This window comes from Equus caballus, chromosome 19, assembly GCF_041296265.1.
Source record: "Equus caballus isolate H_3958 breed thoroughbred chromosome 19, TB-T2T, whole genome shotgun sequence".
Lineage (NCBI taxonomy): Eukaryota > Metazoa > Chordata > Mammalia > Perissodactyla > Equidae > Equus > Equus caballus.
The window spans coordinates 42,795,317-42,818,982 of NC_091702.1; the positions used below are offsets into that span (position 1 = coordinate 42,795,317).

The 23,666-nt window shown below is 33.0% G+C and overlaps 1 protein-coding gene across 27 annotated transcripts in view; it reads left to right on the forward strand.

The window, feature by feature from the left end:
* Positions 1 to 23,666, forward strand: part of DLG1 (discs large MAGUK scaffold protein 1) — a 255,373-nt gene that overhangs the window by 216,560 nt on the left and 15,147 nt on the right. For 9 of the 27 annotated variants that reach the window (XM_023623539.2, XM_023623546.2, XM_023623540.2 and 6 more), the window contains 8 exons: positions 168 to 344; positions 2,919 to 2,988; positions 7,609 to 7,708; positions 14,074 to 14,115; positions 14,821 to 14,856; positions 16,235 to 16,285; positions 17,179 to 17,280; positions 17,518 to 17,690. In XM_023623539.2, the coding sequence (XP_023479307.2) occupies positions 168 to 344; positions 2,919 to 2,988; positions 7,609 to 7,708; positions 14,074 to 14,115; positions 14,821 to 14,856; positions 16,235 to 16,285; positions 17,179 to 17,280; positions 17,518 to 17,690 (751 nt within the window). Of the gene's footprint in view, positions 1 to 167; positions 345 to 2,918; positions 2,989 to 7,608; positions 7,709 to 8,604; positions 8,639 to 14,073; positions 14,116 to 14,820; positions 14,857 to 16,234; positions 16,286 to 17,178; positions 17,281 to 17,517; positions 17,691 to 23,666 lie in introns of all 27 variants that reach the window. The other 18 variants (XM_023623547.2, XM_070243493.1, XM_070243491.1 and 15 more) reach the window with 7 other exon arrangements.

Here is a 23,666-nt window from a genome sequence, read left to right on the forward strand (position 1 = left end):
CGTCGTCTTGTATATAGTACAAGATCGAGCTTGGCCTTATTTTGCTTACCATGGTATATTGTTTAATTATGTACTCAGATTATATATACTTTCAGAATCCTATGTTTATTTAGTATTGATAATACCTTTATAACTAATAATTACGGACTTTTTTCTTCTTAATCCAGAGCCCTTTTTGATTATGACAAGACTAAAGACAGTGGCCTTCCCAGTCAGGGGCTGAACTTCAAATTTGGAGATATCCTCCATGTTATTAATGCTTCTGACGATGAATGGTGGCAAGCCAGGCAGGTTACACCAGACGGTGAGAGTGATGAAGTTGGGGTGATTCCCAGTAAACGCAGGTAAATATAAGTCTGTTACAGTCTTGCCACTTGAAAGTTGGGCATTATAAATAATTGTTTTTCCTGTCAATTTCTTTGACTGAGTTGGTGATTTTCTGCTTGGTTTTTCATATTGTGTTTCACAGTCATTTAATTTTATTCACCTTATACTGTTACCAGTGACATAACTAGAGAATATGATGCCCCCAAACAGAAATTTCTCTAAAGTTCTTATTAGTTGCTAAAAACAAAATAAGTATGATTTAAGTCACTTTGCCATGTATCTAAACTAGTGGGGAGAGAGAATTAAAACTTTCTGTAGTTTTCCCGTGTAGCTAGTGATAAAACCTAAATTTTCGGAGATTTTGATTGTGTGAGTTGCCTCCTTTAGACTTAAAAAATGAAAGCGTTGTAAATAAATGATGAAACGATGCAGAATTTTTAGACATAAATCTGGTAATATGCTTCACATCTCTCTTTTTTTTTTTTTTTTTTAACTTACTTTAGGAGTATTGGTGCATTCACTGGTCTTTCTTCTTCACTGTTAACCGTTTATTATAGTGATTTGTTGGTACCTACTTACCATCTAGTGGTAAAAGTGGTTAAGTGCAGATTATCTTTAAAAAGGATGATCCCAGCTTAGACAACCCCTTCTAAGGTCTGTGAGATGCTGTTGAATGTCCCTACTTTTGTGGAAAAGGTATTATAACGTCAGTTCATAATTCCCCCAAAATAGCTTATTTATGAGATCTGAGTCGTTTAAATCATTGCCTTAAAAGTCCTTTTAAGTTTTAAGATAGCCAGCAAAAATTGTTAATGAGACATAACTGTTTATTATAGCTGGTTAATTCACTTCACATCAAGCTTATGATGTAATAAACTTGCTCTCATTAATGAGTTGGATTTATACTTATTTTGTTGAGTCTCCATAATTGATAAGTATGCCAAATCATATACCTGTTTATAGACTTCTACCTATATACATTTGTATGTATCTGTATATCTGTTTGTAGAAGTTGAAGAGTAGGCATGTTAAAGTATTTAAAGTATTACCAAGATTTGTAATTGTGGCTTTGAGTTTTATGACTGTTGGTGGTAGATGCATATATTTAGCAAGATCCAACTATTTGGCTAGATCTTATATTTGGTGGCAACTCCTCTTTTAGCACTGCAGCCCTCAGCATAACTTTTTTCCTGGAATAGAACATAGTCTGCTTTAAATTCAGAAATACTTCCTCTGTGCCTTGTTGAGTCAGTAGAAACCTCACATCTTAAATGTGAAGGTCAGAGTTCTTAAAAATTGTCTTATCCCTTGGAGCCTCATATCTTGCAAAGGCTTCATGTTTGTTTGCAACAAATGAAAAATACAGCTGACTTTGGTGGAGAGAGATTTTTTTTGTTTCGTATAAAAATTCTCTAAGGTGGATTTTAAAGCCAGGAGTGATGTAAGAAATACATCTGAGACCTCTAAAAATCCCTGAATTCATGAATAACATTATGGAATATAATTTTTCTCCAATAAAGTACAGTATGAAACCATAACTAATTATGCCATTTCATTCTTGAATGTATTCAAAGCTTACATTTTCTCAAGTAGAACTATCTCTTTCTTAGACCTCTTTACCTCTGATAATAGAAAAAGAAATTGTGGTTCCTACAATTCTTACATTTCTTTCAGGAGCAGTATTTGCAAATAAACAATTTAAGTCACTCACCTGTTTAGTGCACAAGATTATGGTTAGAAAACAAAGCCATTTTGAGTTGTAAATGTTCACTCAGTAAATGTTAGTTTTGCAGTACCTTCAGTAAGTGCCTAGGCAAAATTATACATCAATTATTCATGTCATGGACCCTCGAGATTGCTCTGAAATAGTAAAAAACATAAGTTTTAAATCCACGACTGCTGAGATTCTTTTCTACCCATAGTAAAACTATCTAGCTAGATAATAAAGAAAACATAAAGAAAATGCATTTATTCATAGGCGCTTTTGGTAGGTTTTCCTGCTATATACTCACATAATTGCTATGTTGAAATCAAGGATTTATAAAAGCTTAATTTACATGAAATTTTGCAAGATTCATTTTGGTGTTACAATCTACATGAAACATTTGGTTTGTTGTAGTTTTGTTTGCTTGCTGATCTTGAATAGGTAACACTTTGGGTGTACAAGGACCACCCACTGACCTTTCATCTACTTTCAACAATTGCTAACATCTTTCTCTTATTTTTGGCATATGTGTTCCATCCTGAGCTCATGTTAAACAAGAAAACAAACAGAAAACCTAGAAAATAGCTAAAGTCAGAAGTGATGCCTCATAATATTTTCAGTATAATTATGGAAGTGAGTGCATATATAAATGCACATATTTGTACTGTATTTTGATACTTCACAAGTGGTTTTGTTTCATAATAAAATGAACCTTGGATTTCATTTTTCAGAAATTCTAATTAATTTTGGGGTGCAAACCTAGATGGCTTCTGAAGGTTTTAGAATATAAAGATGCTCTTTATTAAAATATCAGTTCTGATGATTTCTAGTTAGACCCTCAGATATGTTTGGTATACTTAAAAAATAATATTCTATACTTTGACAGGGTTGAGAAGAAAGAACGAGCCCGATTAAAAACAGTGAAATTCAATTCTAAAACAAGAGGAGATAAAGGGGTGAGTATATGAAATCTCTTCTTTCTAGAAATTAATAATTGAGGATAATAGGCCTTTTGATAATTCTTATTTGAGCTACATTATTAAATGAGAAGGATTTTGCCGTAAGAATTAACTGTCAACAGCTCTTGCGTTGATGCTTTCCAATAGTAGATGCTAAAGTAAACAATTTCTTAAGTTAAAACACCCATTTCACAGACCTTTCCAAATTATCAAAACTGTCATTTGATATAGTCTTAACAACGTACTTTTGGTCAAAGTTCTTTTTATAAATGAAATGAATTCAACCATCATTCAGATGTCCAATTAGAAACTTGTGTCCCCAGTATTAACCATGATAGCTGATGTATAATGAATCTGCTGAGAAAATAGGTCCCCAAAAATTATTATCTAGGTCATAATGTAAGTTTACACGTTTTTTCAAGTGAATTCCTGGAAATTTCCTTGTTCTCTCCCGCACTTTATTCCTAATATAATTTATTAATAGAGTCCATGGTTTAAATGTTTGAATCACTATGAATTTTTATTTTGAGGGCATAAAGAAAGGGACAGTGAGAAGAGGAGTTTGTACATGATCAAGAAATGAATCAAAATTCTGTCATATATATTTTAGACATGTTTTTTTTTCATTTACTTTAAGTCCTGCTTGAATCTAATAGATCTCAGTAGATGAAAAAGATTACAGGCTTCATCCTGTACTATGTGTGGAATTAACCTGCAATGGAATATTCTAGCAGTAAGCATGAAGAAAGAGCTGAACACGTGTTGTTTTGAAATACTATTCGTATCAATGTTTTGTTTTAGAGTTTTTTTAATCTAAAGCAAAAGTTCTATACATCTTTTGATCATATATCAAATGAATGTGGAACATTAACTCAGCAAATAAATTACCCAGCCCTCTGATACATCTCTGATATCACTAAGCACTCAAACTTAAGGCTTTAAAATTTAGAAGATAAGAAATATCCTTGATCGAAGAAATTAAATCTGAGTGAACTGTATAATGTATTCAGTTATTTTGGAAATGATAAATTCCATTAAAATTAACTTGTAGTTTTCAAAAAATGCAAAATTATATAGTGTGATCTGAAGTGATATTTAAAATGTAAATTTTTCGCAGGAAAAATATCCCAAGTAAACGCTCAAGATTTGAAATATATACAATGCTTTTTGTGCTTGTTTTATATATGTCTTTAAAAAATAATTTAGTAAAAATGCACTGTCAGTATATTGAAAAACAGGCTGCATGTTGTGACTTTTCTTTCATACTGTAAGAAGTTAACTGAATTAACGACATATTTAAATCTTAGTCTTGTTTGTTGACTGTAACCAACTTTACACGGTCACTGTGTTCTAACACAGCACCAAAAGTTTGCATGATACTGAGTGGGGTAAAAATACGCTTGCCATTGATACAGAACTGCATTTCTTTCTGTGATACCATTTCCCATTCTAAGTTTTTCTTTTCCTTTCCTTGCATGGTGGTTTATGGACTTTATTCCCACTACAGACTTGTAACATTTCGGTTTCTCATTAACATTTTTAACATTCATTTAGCTGTTTTCAGATACTACATATGGAAATTATATATTTAGATATTTTATATATTATCATGAATTTGTGGTACTTTCTCATTTCTTATATTTATTACAGTCTATCTCTCTTGCACTATAGCATTAATAACTAAGTAATTAAACAGTGTATTTAGTATGGAAAATTTAGAGAAACTGGAGGGTAATATGTTTCTTCAGTTTGTGTTTTCCTTACACATTTTAGTCTTGTTTGCTTGTGCTATTTCCGCTTTTAATAAATTCTTCACCTGGAGGATGTTAAATGTAATACGCTTAATACATTTCTTCACTAACAGGCATTTCTTTCTGTCTTCTATTATGATATCTTTATGATATCTCATTTCGGCTAAGTGCAAAGATATCAAAAATAAAAACATTTTAAACTTCATGTTTCTTTTGGTTGTTTGCTGTGAAACTGACTCTGACCACTAAATATGCAGTAAGAGGGGTAAACAGTCTTTTATTAAAAACATTAGTTTTATCAGATATCATAAAACTTATTACTAAATTCAAAACCAGTGATTGTCACAAACAAAAAGATTTAGTCCTTCCCTAAATTAGATTACCATAAATTTTTCTCTATTGAAACTTTTCTTCTCTTTCTTTTTTCTAAAATTTGAATTCAAGCAAATATTTTTATTCAAATAATGCTGCTTGACAGTTTACAAAAGTTAGAAACCCACATTTTGCCACGATATTTTTTTCTCATCAACTTGATTTTTGACTTCTGCTTAGAGTCATCAGATCCTTCAGATTTTAAGCTTGGAATCAAGAAAATCTGTCTGACTAGTAACTATGAATTTATTAATCCTGAATTGTTGATATGAAAAGGTAAAAATTAAAATTTAATCTTGTTTTTATAAGGATTCTTACCAAAATAAATCCTTTCAAGTAATAGAATTTGAGCTAAAAGTCACTTTAATCTACTTCAGCACCTTAATCACCTGGCATCACACACTTAAATATAGGCATGCCAAAAACATACTGCCTAGTGTCGATATACTGCAAAATGATGTTTATCCGCATCAGAAGCGTCTATGACATGGATAAACTCAAGAAAAATCACAACAAAATTATTTTTATCTTATATTGTTGCTGCTTCAAAATAATAATAACAGTAATAATAATAATAAATTACAGTGTCACTAGTAGGTAAAGCCGTTTTCTTCAAGACATGGATGCCTGTGACAGAAATTATAAAAGAAACCGTTCCTCTTTAGTGGCCTCATCTTTCTTTGTGCTACCTGCTTTTAAATCTATGAATGCGCAAATAGGACATTCACAAAGGGGAAAAACTTATTTCCAACATGTGTGCAATAAAGACATCAAGTCAGCTCTGCATCTCCCTCATAGCAATTATGTATAAACTATTAGAATATTAATTGCCCTTTTTGGCTTTTATGGGCACCAAACTTTTTTTTTTCTGAGGAAGGTTAGCTCTGAGCAAACATTTGTTGCCAGTCCTCCTCTTTTGTTGCTTGAGGAAGACTGGCCTGAACTAACATCTGTGCCAGTCTTTCTCCACTTTATATGAAGGTTGCTGCCACAGCATGGCTGGTGAGTGGTGTAGGTCTGCACCCAGGATCCAAACCCACAAACCCAGGCTTCTGAAGCAGAGTGTGACAGACTTACCCACTGTGCCACAGGACTTGCTCCTGGCCACCAAACTTTTTATTCCCTATTCAGGACATGGTGCCAATGGATTGAATCTGGTTCTATTTTATTTATATATACTTTTTTAAGTAGATAAGTATGGTAAAGCTTAAAGACAAACAAATCAACTGTAATTGCATTCAAGTTGGCCAGGAGATTTCTGACTCTTCTTCCTTGGTTAGATAGCATTGATAAATCTTTTGCTGGACTGTGTGTGTTTTTGATGGACCTGTCTTAGTTTTGTCCCATTTTCTGATTCATGCCATAAGCATTTAGTTGTCTTTTTTTCTCTTCCAAAAAAAACAAATGAGATTTTTGTTTGTTTTTAAATATTCAGCACTGGCAACTTTCTCAATTGTTTTGGTTTTCTTTCTCTTTTTCTTTTTCTTTTTTTTTTTTGAAGAAGATTAGCCCTGAGCTAACATCTGCAGCTGATCATCCTCTTTTTGCTGAGGAAGACTGGCCCTGAGCTAACATTTGTGCCCCTCTTCCTCTCCTTTATATGTGGGACGCCTGCACAGCATGGCTTGCCAAGCGGTGCCATGTCCACACCCAGGATGCAAACCAGCGAACCCCGGGCCACCGAAGCAGAACGTGCAAACTTAACTGCTGCACCACCGGGCTGGCCCCTGATTTTCTTTTTTAATAGTGGCTTTTTTGTTAGTTCTTTGGAGCCGTACACAAAGAAAGAAAAAGGAGAAAAATGTGCTCAAACCAAAGGAAAATAAAGATTATTATCTAATGCGTAAAAAATGTTTGAACAGGGGCCAGCACAGTAGTTAAGTGCACACGTTCCGCTTCAGCGGCCAGGATTCGCTAGTTCAGATCCCAGGTGCGGATATGGCACCACTTGGCAAGCCATGCTGTGGTAGGCGTCCCACATACAAAGGAGAGAAAGATGGGCATGGATGTTAGCTCAGGGCCAGTCTTCCTCAGCAAAAAGAAGAGGATTGGCAGCAGATGTTAGCTCAGGGCTAATCTTCCTCAAAAAAATAAATAAATAAAATATTTGAATGGCTAAGAGTAACATTTAAAATAACTTTTGCTATACAGCACCTAGTACCTGGAAATCTAGAAAGATGGGGATTGGTATCAGTAGATGTTAGCTTGGTTTATACTGTAGTAGTAGCTAATCTAACTTACTCTTCCCTCTTTTTATCAAGTAGCACTTATTCTTTATTTTTAGATATTACTGAATTATACTCTAAATTTTTCAGTATTTTCCGTTATAAAATGTTAAAATTAGAAATTCACTTTATATTTGTTTCAAGTGAAATTCCTATACAAACTGCACAGTGTGGTCACAAGAGTCAGCTTCCACAGAGCTACTAGGCTGGGCCTTTGTACACACAGACAGTAGACATCCCTTTGTTTTGCCCCTCCTTCTCTTCTTCAGCAGTCATTCAATGACAAGCGTAAAAAGAACCTCTTTTCCCGAAAATTCCCCTTCTACAAGAACAAGGACCAGAGTGAGCAGGAAACAAGTGATGCTGACCGTAAGTATGTGGATCCAGTGGTCAACTGAAAACAGACATAGAGGGACCTACTGCCCTGCAGTTGGTTGTTACCATGGAGACAGTTTCAAGAGCTGCAACAGGTTACGAATTGTCTTAATCAGGGGCAATTTAATAGGCATAAGTTAATTTGTATACCAATCTTAACTTTTTCTGGTACCTTAGGAATTCCTAACTTAAAGTAAGCAGTATTTTTAAGCTGTATATTAAAATAGTATTATTTGATGTAAGGGTTCTTATAAGAAACACTTAGCATACTCTCAAAGATTATTTTAAAGGAAAAACATGGATACCTGAGAAGCTGCTTATTGATTTCTAGGAATAGCATTGTCAGTCTTTGATAGTAGATCTTCTGGAATAATTTCATTTTATCCTATTTCTTCATTACAGCCATGCATCACTTAATGATGGGGATACATTCTGAGAAATGCATCGTTAGCTGATTTCTTTGTGAGAACATCATAGAGTGTACTTACACAAACCTAGATAGTATAGTCTATACACACCTGGGCTACAGGTACTAATCTTATGGGACCACCGTTGTATGTGCAGTTTGTCATTGACCAAAGCGTCGTCATGCGGTACATGGCTGTATGTAGACAATCTGAATTTTACTTTTACAATAGCAAGAAATAGTCTCAAATTTTGCTGCTTTACCCTAATCAGCCTCTAAGATAGAACTTTCATTCTTTTTTAGGTTACATTTAGCAGCTAGCTTACCTCAAACTTTCAGAAATCTACAAAAATGCTCTAAGATATGTACACCTGTAATGGTCTTGGAACTGTCTCTTATTGTAGCACCAATTTTATGCATTACTGACAACTATTTTCTTTGATTATCTTTTTATTGCTTGCTCTCTGGGAACTACTCTCTACAGGAGATCCCTGACGACATGGGATCAAAAGGCCTGAGTAAGTTATCAAAATACTCCCAAGTTATTTTTTAACCTCCATCTACAGACCTACCTTTTTCAGATACCTTTTGAGATTCATGGTAGTGCCCTTCTGGCATGAGGAGGTATATGATTTAGACTGCTTTTAGACTTTTTATGTTAATAATATGCTTGGGATTTTTATTTCTATAATACACACCTTTTGTTTTTCTTATGCTCCATTTTTCACATGTCATTTGAAAACCTCTCTGCTCATAATTACATTTTCCTTTTTGTAATTTTTAGGGCAATTACTTTTGCTAGGGATATTTTAAATATAAAGATTTTTTTAAAAAAATTTTAGACTACCTGCTCTCATTATTAGAATGTAGAAAATCTTCCTTGCAGTTTTATGTCCCCCCTTTTTTTGTTAAAACAAGTTAAAATTGATTCTGTTAGAAACATGGTATAATTTGAAACTGTAAAACACAATGGATCTTAAATATTAGAGAATTATGGACCTCAAGTTCAAGTAGCAGACTATGTAGGGGAAAAATTGGATATCTCTTTTTAAAGAGGTTGAAAGTTATGAAAAGAATTACAAGATTATCCTTTGTTTTATCCTTTTTTTTCCTTTCACCAGGGTGTTGTCTCTGTTTTCAGTTGTTGTATTGTTCTTGTTTAATTTTCTAGCTAGTGTTTAATCAGATGAAGCTTGCTATAGAGTCTAATATATAGGAGTAACTCAATAAATGTTGGAATAGATGAATGAAACAAGAAGTCATTTTATCAAACAACATTTTAAATTTTGATGTTTTCAAATTGATTAAATGTGAGATTTTACCAAATATTACTATTTTAGGTGACAGTGACTCAGAAGTGATCTTTTAGGCTGAAGTTTTTTTCTAGATAGTTCTTTCCATTTGGATTACTAAACATTTTGAAAACATTTCTTTATAATTCATTAAGGATATAGCCAATGCTTGTAACTTTCTAAGATCTATATTAATAAAGATTAAATTTCAAAGAAGATTTTTTCCTGATTTATGCTAATTTTATACTGAAATTTTAATCTGAACTATAGATATTTACCTTTTTATCAACCGTAATGATTAAGGTTTGTAGTAGATTGAAGAGGAAGTATGCTGCTTTATATGTAATTATTTCTATTAGACACACTTTATTTTTGCATCTACCTTTTTAGGATTTGGCAAGAGCCACAAATTTACTATCACTAATGGCACCCTTTTTAAATCTCTTACCTTTGGGAAAAAGTATCAGTAAAAATCTTCAAAACTGGAAAATATTTCCACAGATTCTTAATGCTATAGAATTTATTCTGAGAATGATAACATATTTTAGAGGTGGTGTGGATCAGCAAATGGACCCACAGGTTTTTATTATCTGTTGAGTCATCAGAGATCTGTGGAAAACTCATTGAAAAAGTAACTAAATGAAGAATTGAATTCCCATATTGATAGTGTTATGATGGATGGTAATTACACCTTAACCACATCATGTTTTCATCTCTCATTTTAATTGAGGTTTGAGACTTGGGAAGAGAAACAAATGAAAAATGGTGGCTGATTACCAGACAACGGCATTTAGAAAAGGTTTTAATTTTCTAGATAGTGACTGAAGATCCCTTGAATGATAGGTTTCTGTGGTTCATCTCACAGGAACTGAAAGAATTTATTCACCTGATAACTTGATGATCAAATCAAGAAGATTTTTTTTTTAATGTTGAGGAAGACAGAAAAATATAATGAAAATTCTAAAACTGGATATGGAGGTTATCATATAAAACAGATGACTGGCAGGTGACCAGGTGCCCCTTATTATACAATAGAAAATGCTGGAAAGAGCGGTGTGTCAGGGACATTATTTTTGGCATCAGTTATAGATTCTAAAGTTCAGAATACAAAGAATAAACTAAGCAAAATCCTGTGAGATTTTAATATAAGAAAATAAATGTGACCTCATATTGGTATCCATCAAGGCTTTTTGGAATAGGAATCATGAAGGGACTGGGAACAGAAGGGTAAATCATTCCAGAGAACCAAACCTGTTGAAGAGATGTGGAATAACACTGAATATCAAGAAAGATGTACATCTGCATGTAATTTCACACAACCTATGAGAAAATAAAGTTTTTAATTGAAGAGCAGAGAGAGAAACAAAAGTGATATCCTAGAATACTTTTCATAGACGTGAATTCAATGATTCTACAAAGAAGAGAATCAAATAAATTATTGATTTGCCCTGTTGAGAGTAAAGGACGCATTAGTGACAGTAAAGGAAATATTACAAATGAGAAAAATTGCCTTTCCAGACCTGATTTTGACTAATAGAACTAATTAGAGTAAAATTGAAATCTGGAAAATGCAACTAATCATCGTAGCTTGTGAAAAGCTAGAAATGGAAACCTGTGCAGCTTGTATGCTATAGAAGGCAATTTTGAAAAAGCTCAGGAAAAAAATCTGGGTAAGATTCCTTCAACAGAGACTAAAAGGAAATATAGTTCAGAAGGAGCTATATAAGGTATTCAGAAGTGAAATCATGACACAGAGTTTCAGACAAGGTTTGTACCTGTCTTTTGTGTGCAGCTCAATTTTTATAGCTTTCCATTTTGTAGAACACCTCAAAAACTTCCTCAGTTAGGCACATAGGTTTCCCATTACATATCTCTTTTCTTTCTTCTCATCTTAAAGGCTTATTTAAGCAGAGCTGTGCAGAGCTCTTAAATGCCAAAACCAGACTTATTTTCATTTATATCAAGAATAAGTGTAAGAACAGTAGTATTGCTTGAGATTGACGGTGTGTAGAATTTAGGGAAAACGAAGAGAAAAGATATGATACCTTCTCAGGAAGAAATGTTTGATTAGAAAGATGAGACTGGGGCGGCTGGCCCAGTGGTGCAGCAGTTAAGTTCATGCCTTCCACTTCCGCGGCCCAGGGTTCACTGGTTTGGATCCCAGGTCTGGACCTACGCACCACTTGTCAAGCCATGCTGTGATGGGGATGGAAAAACGATCATGCACAATATAAGTGAAAAAAGTAAAATAGGAAACTGTACATATATTGTCTCAGATTTGGAAATAAACATATTTAGGGCTAGTTTGAATAGTGTTGCCTTAAACATTCTTGTGTATGTTTTTTGGTGAACATAGATAGGCCTTTCTTTTGGGGGAAATAGGAAAGGAATTGCTGGGTCATGGATACGGACATGTGTTCAGCTTCAGTAGGTTCTTCCATGTAGTTTTCCAAAGTGGTTCTACCAATTTACCCATCCCTACCCACTCCCAGTAGTATATGAGTTCCAGTTGCTACATATTCTTCTCTATGCTTAGTGTATCTGTTTTGTGTTTGTTTTTTTTCATTTTAGCCATTCTGATGGATGGTAGAGTTGTCCATTGTGGTTTTAATTTGCATTTCCCTGATAAGTAATAAACTTGAACACCTTTTTTTGTGTTTATTGGATATTTGAATATCTTCTTTGATGAAGTGCCTTAAAAAAAGATTATTTTTAATCATCAGGAAAAAAGCATTTTACCTTTCTAATAAGCTCCCAAGCATTGACGATGGCTATTCCAAGGGCCATACTTCAAGTGGCTAGATTTTATTGTGATAGAAAAGGATTCCGAAAGAACTTGAAGAATTTGATTGCTTAATAGTTGTTGGTAATCTTAGGGAACTCAAGATGAGTAGGAGAAATCTTCAGAAAAGAGATTGTAATAACTTTAACTTTTTATTATATAATGTGTCAGACATATTCAACAGTAGAAGAATAGTAAAATAAACCTCACAAGTACTCATTTACCCCCCTTCTGCAATTGTCACCTCACGGTAAATTTTGTTTCCTTTGTACTGCCACCTACTCTCCCCCTCGCTCACTCCATTGCAGTAACTAATGTTTCTTTCTTTTAGATTATCTTTTAGAGGTTGGTGACTGTAATACTAATCCTAATATTTATTTAAAAACTTTTTTTTAATGTAGCATTCCTGCTCTGGGAATGAATTTTAAGGAAATAGGACAAAAGGTAAAAAGCTATATAAATGAAGGCATTCATAATAGTTTGTTGGTGTTTGTGAAAAACAATTGAAAGCAAATTGAACTAAAATGTTTTAAATAATAGGTAGTAAGGTAAATCGTGATCTATCAGTCCAATAGAATATTATACAACAGTTTAAAATGATGGTTTTGAAGTTCATTTGGTAACATGGGAAGAAATTTTTAAATATAAACTTTTAAAAACCACCATTTTACATGTGCTTGTCATATATTATTCAATCTTATAATTTTTAATATCCCTGCTTTATTTAAAATATGCATAATCGTGATTAAGATACTTACATCTCATCTTTGCAGGTTAGACTAAGACACTTACTTATCACTATGACAACAACTCAACAACCGTTATCTTTATATGAAATGTTACGTTCTACCGTTCTCTGAGCTTTTCAGTAGGATTTCAGGAGGCTCTCTGGGCTATATAATATAGTCCAGCAGATACTTCTCAAACTTTTCCCTTATCCTTTAAAAAAAGTATTTTCTTTGACTGACATAAGTTTAGATTTCCCTCTCTCCCAGGGAAATTTTGTTTTTTAGTTTTTATAAATAAAATTACTTTTTTTTTATTCAAAGGAGACATTTATTGAGAGAATGCCTGTGCTTATATTTACGTGAGAAGAGTGCCTGGTGTTTACTGAACAATCAAGTTATGAAATGGAGTCACTTTCGAGGAGGGCCAGGCAATTTATGACTGGGTGTATTTGCTTTATCTTTTTTGGTTTGCAAAGCAGCCATTGTCAGTCTTATCAAAGCACGGTTTCTCAGAAATATTAGTCTATTTTAAAATACACTCCCACCTTCTAGAGTTCCCTTCCATTAGACTTTTTTTGAAGCATCTGAATCTATGACATCTAAAATGCTTTATCTGTATGATCTCAGAATTTTCTGATCATGGATTTTCATTTCAGGAACAAGAAAGAAGCTGAACTAAAAGCAAGATCCTTTATTTTTTAAAAAGACATCCCTTCATTAAAATGAGTATCCGTTTGCTCAAATAACTTGTCTCCTTTATTAGTCATTACTGCTTCATAAACTAAATTAAATGGTGCCAACTACATTTTCTCTTTTTGAGTTTTATGTACACTTGGACTAATTAGAATCACTTTGCCCTCTTTGTCATATTCTACTTGCTATTTCTAATCTAGGTTTTGTTCATAAACCATGTTGTACAAAAATGAAGTATTGTCCTTAATTGCAGGGTGTTTTTCCTTGTTAATTCATGTTTGTTTATTTCAAAAAGTTAAACTCTTCAAAGAAAATCAAAAATACTTTTTAAAAATTCTCCAGGTTTGTGTGGTTTATATCTCAACATTTTGTATTGTCACCTAGTGCTTATTTTGATAATTTGCTTTTTTTAAACTCATGACAACGTTTTATTTTTTTCCATTGTCCTGCAATTTCAGAGCATGTAACTTCTAATGCCAGCGATAGTGAAAGTAGTTACCGTAAGTGTTTTAAGTTACTTGTTCTTTTGTAATCTCAAGTAATATATGAATTCTTCGGGGGTTTTTTCTCTTAGTGGTGTTTTCTAAAAACTGAAAATTATATGCTGAATGTTTTAAAATCAGGAGAGCCAAGTAAAATTCGGTACTTAAATAAAATTAGACTATATGTGCACAAGTTAATTTCCAAAATTTTAATAAAGTACTAAAATCTTTTTTACGAGCAGTGCTATTTGTGTATACAGTATATGTGTGTGTGTCTGTATCTTTTGTAAGAAGTAGATATCTAGTTAAGGAGGGGTAAACTTGTATTTTGGCATTTTCTTTAGTAATTCTGTGTTTAACATGAGCATTAAAATATTTTTCAGTAATGCTAAATTATAATTCGCTTTATTTCTTTTTTTATTCTGTGTCACCAGTACTGGTCTGGGTCAAGTTATTGTTTGTCACCAACTTTTGGTGAACATAAGAAATGATGAAGGAAAAATTTTCAACAGTTGCTCAAATAATAATACTGATTTCTTTTTTGGTCTCTTGTCTTACATTCTTGGTATATTATTAAGTGAACTGTACAAGCATGTGAAGTTTTTAAACAGATTGGGCATGGGAGGAGGGGAGAGTATGTGAATATTATCAGTTGTAGCACCTTAAAAATTAAAATTGCTTTTCTAACTTTTTTTTTTTTTTTACTGCCGTCTAATATGAAAGTAATCTTGATTACAGATGAGAATGGCTGCTCAAAAGGTCCATCCTCTTACTATCAGTCTCTAATATTTTTCATGTTGACAATATATACTTTTAACCCTCATTCATTTGATTATTTTTTCTGCATAATAGTTAGATTTTCTTTCTTTGGTGTGAAAATGTAATTCCTTGCATTCTAGCATTTTATTAACTTATAATCAGAACTCACCATAGAGTAGTTGAGTAGCTTTCTGGACTAAAAAGAGGCAATGAAAGTATATACTGTCTGTCTCACCGTTTGCATGGATTATTAAGTCTGGCGTATTCAAAATGCATGTTTTTGCTAATATGTAAACCTTGTTTTACATACAGAACTTTAAAAAGCAGCTTATAAATATATATTTTATACATTATGACAAACTTGAAAACAATAAAATACACTTTTAAAGCGGGAAATAAATATTTTTGCTAATACATGAATTTCAAAGATCTACAGCTACATACATGTCATATAAACCAATGACAAATTTAGTGAAAAGATTGTTATAGAATCTCAATAATCAAGGAGAAAATCTTTCTTCCTAGTTTATTGTCTACACATTTCTGCGTGTGTGTCTGTGTGTGTACAAGTGTGTGTGTGTAAGAACTCCTAAAATTAACTCTTTTTTAGTTCTTTTCATTGAGTCAAGGTATAATTTGTAGACTTTTTATTTAGGATATTCTTAAGCTCTACACCTTTAATTTAATCTTAGAGGATTTAATTGAACTTCTAAAGAGCTTTCAAGATCAAAACAAAATATATTTTATCTCCTTTACTATCTCTGTGACTCATTTTATTGGAAGGGAAGGATTTAGTTTTCTCTAAAGCTTTTTTTGGCTCACTTCAAATGTTACTTTTTTAAAATTGAATAAATGAATTATTAGAATAATCAGTGAATTTTTTAATGAGTGAAATAGTTTTTAATGAGTGAAATAGAAATAAATATATATGTGTATACTCTGTTAAATATTATACCTCATGGGACCAAAAAAGCAGCATATTCTTAATGGTGGTAAATTAATCTGCATATATGTAGAACTGCTCAATAAAGTATTAATCTTTAGATTCAGTAGTTCTTAATTCTAAATAAAAAATCACAAAGGAAGATTTTAATTAGACCTACTGATAATCTGTAAAACAGAATAAGAGAAAAATATTTATTAAATAGCACATATATTTTGTTTTTACATTTATTGAACTTATCTTTATGACTTTATAATTTGCCACCTTTTTTTTTTTTTACTAAATCTTGCCATAAATAATTTATGAAGTACCTTTTTCTACATCTTTGCTATTTTCTCAGGAAAGTCTTAGTAATTTATATGTTATGTATAAAGAATTAAATTAGCATTAGTTATCTTTATAGATTTTCTCATCTGTGTTTTAACTTTCTAATAGGTGGTCAAGAAGAATATGTCTTATCTTATGAACCAGTGAATCAACAAGAAGGTTTGTGAAACTTGTTGATATTTTACAATCTTCTAGAAAAATATACATCTTATTTTGGAAAATAGGACTAACTCATACCTCAAAAAGAAGTGTTATATTAGAATTTTACTATATTTTTATTTTTTACTATATGTATATATGTAGAATTTACTATATGTATTTTATGAAACATGGTTTCGCGTACAGTATATTAGAATCTAGTCATTTTATATCAGTGATTTTTTTCCCTAAGCAGCTTCTTTACAGTGTTCATACCATCACTATCCTTCCAATGACCCTTGTTCAAAATCTTGGAAGCATCTTTGATGTTAATCGTTCCTCATCTTCCTTATCCAGTCAGTTTCTAGGCCTTATTTATTCTTCTATCATGTCTTTCTTATTTATAACCTCCTTTTCATCCCTCCTACCACAATGTTAATTCTGAGTCTCACTGCCAGTCTCTGCTTCCGGCATGATCCCTTACAGTTCACTGCAGACACTTCTGTTAGAGCATCTTTCTAGATTACTGCTGTGATTATGTCACTTCTTATACCCCGTTTCTTTTTTGCCTTTCTTTGATCTGCTTCCCTATAATTTCCACTGCAAAAATGACCAGTAAACACTGTACTGTGTTTTTTCATTTGCAGTGCAATGATGTTAGCAACATGTAGAAACATCTGCTAAAATGCTGAATTTAACATAGTTGAATTATGAAGTGTATGACTTCCAACAAAAGATTACTTAAGTTTAAGATCTTATTAAAGGTTTATAAACTAGCAAGTAAGGCATCATTGGTGAAGAAAGAAAAAAAAGAAATTCTTCATAACAATTCAGGAAACTGTGTGCTCCAGTGAAATAAAATAATTAATGTTTGTTGAGTATTTTTCCATTTAACATGCAGTTTATCTTTTTAGTTAATTATACTCGACCAGTGATCATATTGGGACCTATGAAAGACAGGATAAATGACGACTTGATCTCAGAATTTCCCGACAAATTTGGATCATGTGTTCCTCGTGAGTAACCCACAGAAAAATTCTTAATTATTCTAACATTTTGTCACTGTGTATGGTAAAAGTAAACATTACCATTTTTTAATGGTTTATACTGTTACTTTATCAGTATTCTTCCAGTTGGCATTATCGTCCCCTTTCAAATTTAAATTAATCTCTGTTGTGTTGAATTTTACAAAACAATTATTTAAGTAGAAAATGGATTTGTTATGTTAATATTTACGTTCTTTTCTATTAAAGATACAACTAGACCAAAACGAGATTATGAGGTAGATGGAAGAGACTATCATTTTGTGACTTCAAGAGAGCAGATGGAAAAAGACATCCAAGAACATAAATTCATTGAAGCTGGCCAGTATAACAACCATCTGTATGGGACAAGTGTTCAGTCTGTGCGAGAAGTAGCAGAAAAGGTAAGCATGAAAGTGATCCTAGAGTATAGTTTCTAATCAGATATGCCCTTGAAAGTATGAAAGAATGTTGGGATAGAAACTTTGAATAAATATTTTTGACACAATATAGGATAGATGTTGCAGCATAATTACTTAAACATTATGAATTCATTCAACTAAATATTTAGTTTTGAATGGCTTAGAAATATATATACAAGATAAAGTAGATGAAGATTGACAAAGAAAATAAGAATACAAATCTCTCTAAGAGATTTATTATTTATTTATTATTTTAAAGTCCTATACATTTGCTAGAGGTAGACCTGGTGTTTAGCCCTAGCTTTCCAACATCTAGCATAATTAAGGAGCTAACAACAGCATTGTCCATTAATAAAAATGAACCAGATATTCAAGAGTAAGTATAATTGCTTCTTGTACTGAGACTAGACAGAAATTTTTCCTGAATAGCTATTTAATAAAAGACACTGTAAAAAATACTCAACAACACTGTAACAGCAACAGAGTTTCTGAAAGCATCCTTCACAGTAGTCTAAGGATATATTGACACTGAATTAGAGCAGTTTTATGGTGAAGCCAAAACAACGTACCCCAGATGTGCTGCTGTGCCCAAGTCACTTTTGGGGCCTGCAAAATAAACACCACCAAATTATCATATATCATCAAAACTAGTAGTTTAGGACTCAGTCGTGAAATGCCATTAAACATGAAGCAGGAATTCAGCATCTCAGTTTTCCATCTGTAAATGCTACTTTTTCTATAAGAGGTTTGGTTCATTGTGATTAGTTTTAAAAATTGAAAAAATGGAAATATCCAATGATGGCAAGAATTTGGGAAAATAGAAAATCTTAGATATTGTTAGTGGGGATATAGATTCTTTTTTATAGAACATCTTTTGAGAACAGTTTGGCAATGCCTAATAAATGCACATACCCTGTGACTCAGAAATTTTACTTCTTTGTATCTAAGTAGAGATTCACTCACAAAGATGGTTAACTTCCTAGAAAAATATAATTTACCAAAACTGACCTGTTAGAAATGGGAACATTTCTTTAGGAGAAATAGAGCAAGTTATCAAGGAACTACCCCACAAAAAGTACCAGGCCCAGATGGCTTCACAGGGGAATTTTACCAAATCTTTAGAGATTAAATTGTCCTCAGCTCCATAAACTGTTCAAGAGCATCCTTTCTATGAAGCAAGTGCAATGTTGATATCTAAACTTGATGAAGACAGGAAAAATCATAGACCAATATCACTTACAAATATTACTGCAAAAGTGTTAAATATTTTAGTTAAACATTATGAATTCATTCAACTAAATATTTAGTTTTGAATGGCTTAGAAATATATATACAAGATAAAGTAGATAAAGAAGATTGACAAAGAAAATAAGAATACAAATCTCTGTATCCAGTACCACATTGTAAAAATGATACACCATGACCAAATGGGATTAAAGAAACTTAACGTCAACTCGATGTTAGGAAAGCCATTAATGTAATCTACCACATTAACACATCTAAAGAGAAAAATCATATCCAGAGATGCTGAAAATGCTTTTGGTAGAATTCAATACCTTTCCTGGGGCGGAAAAATAATATAAACATAAAAGGTTTATAATATATATAAATGTAAAATATTTATAAATATTCACATAAATATTTATAAATATTCAAAAATATAGAGATTGGTGTTATTTTTAAAAAAGAAAAGAAGAGAGAGATTGGGATGAGTGGATGGATGAATGAATGAATAGATATTCTTAGTTTTAAATCCTTAATGGGAGGGGCCAGCCCCGTGGCAGAGTGGTTAAGTTTACGTGCTCCGCTTTGGTGACCTAGGGTTTCACCGGTTCGGATCCTGGGCACGGACGTGGCATCACTCATTAGGCCATGTTGAGGTGGTGTCCCACATAGCACAACTAGAAGGACCCACAACTAAAATATACAACTATGTACTTGAAGGGGATTTGGGGAGAAAAAGCAGAAGGAAAAAAAGATTGGCAACAGTTGTTGGCTCAGGTGCCAATCTTTATTAAAAAAAAAAAATCAATGGGAGAAACACAAGGCAAATACATCATGATGAGGAACAAGACAAGCATATCTGTTACCTCCACTACTGTCTAACGTGGCTCTCAAGGTATTAATGCAAATTAATGTTTGTATTATTAGTGCAATTAGTGTTATTAGACAAGAGAAATCAATTAGAGGCGTAAGAATTGGAGAAGTAAAACTAACTGTTTTCAGATAATATAGTACACCTGGGAAACCATACAAAATCTATTGTAAAATTTATTTTGTAAAATAAATTATAAATTCATTATAAAATTAAAGACTTAGAAAAATGAAAGGCATAAAATAGAAAACTAGAGTAAGGTAGCAGTATATAAAATTAATATGCAGAAATTAATAGCTTTCATTTGAATGAATAGCATTCAAAAAAAGCTTTCATTTACATGAACAGTAACCAGTTAGAAGATAATGATAGATAAAACTCTATTTGTAAGAAATATAATATAAAATACTTAGTGAACTTAATAAGAAATATGCACACTTATATCAGGAAATCTGTAAAACACTGCTGAAAGACAGAATATTAGACTTGAACAACTGGAAATAATCCCTTGTTCTCAGTGACAACTCAACATTGTAAAGCTGTTAGTTCTCTCTAAGCTAATTTATATATGAACACAATCCCAAAAATACCACCAGCTTTTTAACGGCTAGACAAGCAAATTGAAGGTCATACGAGAAGCAAGGACAACACAGAAAGAAAAGCTACAAGGGATTCTGGCCCTACCAGATACTCAAGCATACTATAAAGTCTTCTTAACTGAAACAGTCGGTACTGGCACTAGAGTACACAAACAGACCAGTAAAATAGAAAAGAGAATCCAGGAAAGACCCAAATACATATGAAAATATAATATCTGATAAAAGTGTAATCTCAAATCACTGGGACTTTTCATAAATAGTGCTGGGACAACTGGAAAAAAGATAAATTAGAACCATACTTCACACCATACACAAAAATTGGTGGAAGAAAATATTACCTGGCATAGGGAAGATTTTTCAACCATGAATCAAAATTCAGGTGCAATAAAAGACTGGTAAGTTTTACCACATAAAAGTAAAAAGACTTGCTTGGCCAAAAAACTTTTTCGAAACTATTGGAAAACGCTATTTACCAAGGTCAAAAAACAACTGACAGAGAAAAAATTTGCAAGCGAAGGGCCAATATTCCCAATACACAAAGAAATCTTAAAAATTAAGGAAATAGGGACAAAAAGTCTAGTAGAAAAATAGAAGATATGAATACACAATTCACACAAAAGTAAGATACAAACATGATGAATCAGGGGCCGGCCCCATGGCCGAGTTCAAGTTCACACTCTCCGCTTCAGCAGCCCAGGGTTTCCCTGCTTCGGATCCTGGGCACGGACATGGCACCACTTATCAGCCCATGCTGAGGCGGTGTCCCACATGCCACAACCAGAGGACCTACAATTAGAATATACAGCTATGCACTGGGGGGCTTTGGGGAGAAGGAGAAGAAGGAAAAAAAAAAAAGATTGGCAACAGATGTTAGCTCAGGTGCCAGTCTTTTAAAAAAAAAAAAAGAGAAATCAGCAGCTAATGAGCTGGGTTACCTACAGCAGAAGAGAGGGGAACGGAGGGGAGATTGGGAATGAGGTCAAAGGAACGGAGGGAGGCGTTTCTCCACATATACCTTTTTGTATAATTTTGACTTTTGGAACTATGTTAGCATTTTATGTGTTCAAAAAAATAAAATCAACAAGGGAAGATGAAGGAAAAGCAAAATGAGTATACAAACCGAAACTAAATTAATCTATATTTCCAATAAATCACTGTATTGAAGAGGGGAAAGGAGGGAAGAAGTCTTAATCTCAGTAGTCCTTGAACACAGGCTAAAGACAAAAAGAGCTACAAACAAATATTAAACTCTAATTAGGAGGTTTGTTTTTCAGTGTGGTGTGGGCTAACAATTCTGAAACCACCTTAATGTGTAGTCTAGAGTTGGGCAAATAAATTAATATATTGACAATAATGGGAGCCAGGTTTCTTACTGTCAGAGAAGGGATTTTAGAAATATAGAAAGGGGAGAGAGTAGAATAAACTCTGTAAGAATTGGATTGGAATGACAGATATAAATATAAACCCATGCATCTTAATATAGATAGATGTAGAAATGAGATGTGTGTATATATACATGTCTATATTTTCCTGCTGTGTCCACAAAGAAGGCCTAAAAAGGATGATTCCTCAATGAACAATGAGAATATCTAATACCTAGATCTTGGCTTCTAAATACCGTTCTCCATTAAAAAGATCCAGAACTCCTTGGTGAAATGGCTGGTTCAGGGCTGGGACTGGGAAAGTACAAGATGAGTCTAGAACATTTTGCCCTGCCAGAAAGATAAGGACGTGCTTAAAGAATGATGGCGATATGGCAAAAAGACACAGAAGCCAACCTTTAGGGCCCCTTGGTGTCCAAGTCTGAGATAATTTGAATATTAAAATAAATAACGATAACTGATTATAACAGAATAAAATAATCCAAGAGTCTGTAGTGGTATAAATAAATATATGGATACTTAAATATATGGATAGAAGGAAAGCCTTGCCTTACATTAGAATGTCTACTAATAAAGACAGAAAGAATGATGAAATTAGGAGATCTCTTGACAACCACCATAGTAATAATTATTTCAGGCAAGAATCATCAGTGTGTACTAAAATTGAGTGAGTTAATTAATATCTGATGAGAAACAGGATATTTACATAGTCTCAATATACCCTCCCCCAAGATACTTACCAGTTACAAAGGGAAAAATAGTAATCGTACAGTGGAGAGACCTGGTATACAAAACCTTAAACAAGTGATCCAAATTAACATCCCTAGTGAGCCAGCCCTGATGGTCTAGTGGTTAAAGTTGCGCGCTCTTCCACTTTGGCGGCCTGGTTTGTTTCCAGGTTCTGGAACCAAACCACCCATCTGTCAGTTGTCGTGCCGTGGCAGCAGCTCCCACAGAAGGACTGGAAGGACTTAGAATTGGGATCTACAACCATGCTGGGGCTTGGAGGAGAAAACTTTAAAGAAGCAGATTGGCAACAGATGTTAGCTCAGGGCAAATCTTAAAAAAAAAAATTAACATCATTAATAATGGGACAGATAGGAATCATATGCCTCCTGATATGATGGACTGAAAAGGATACAACATCACTGCTGTGGTATTCCTGCCAAAAATGTGTAGCCTGCGTCTGATGGGAAACATCAGGCAAACCCAGGTTGAGGCATACTCTATGGAAAACATGTTCTGTGCTCTTCAAAAATATCAAGATCCTCAAAGACAAAGACTAGGGAACCGTGCCAGATTCAGAGACTAAAGAGACAACTAAATGGGATGTCTCATCCCGGATTGGATCCGGGACCAAGAAATTTTCTTTTCTTTTGCAGTAAAGGATATTAGATGGCCACCTGAAATTATACTGTGGTTATGTAGGAGATGTCATTGTTTTTAGGAAATGGGGGTGAAAAAGTGTTATGCCAGCGATTTTCTCTCAAGCTATTATGAACATATAGAGAGAGCGATAAAATAAAGCAAACATGATAGAATATTAATGTTTCAGTGTAAATTTTTTTTTAATTTCTGAGCAATCAGGTAAAATGTTAATATCTGATAAAAGTAGATGGTGGGTATATGTGTGTCTGCTATTTTCTTTTCTATATGTTTGAAGTATTTATACAATATTAAATTTTTTATTTTAAATATTCCTACTAAATTGAAGTTATCATTCACTGAAGTGGGCTCAAGTCCTTAGGTTACAAAATCCATTGTAGGGGAATATCTAATTTAAAATGTTATAATAAAATGTTTGATTTTATAACATTATATAATCTGTTTTTTATAAAATCTGTTTGATTTTATAATTTATTATAAATACAACCTTATTTAA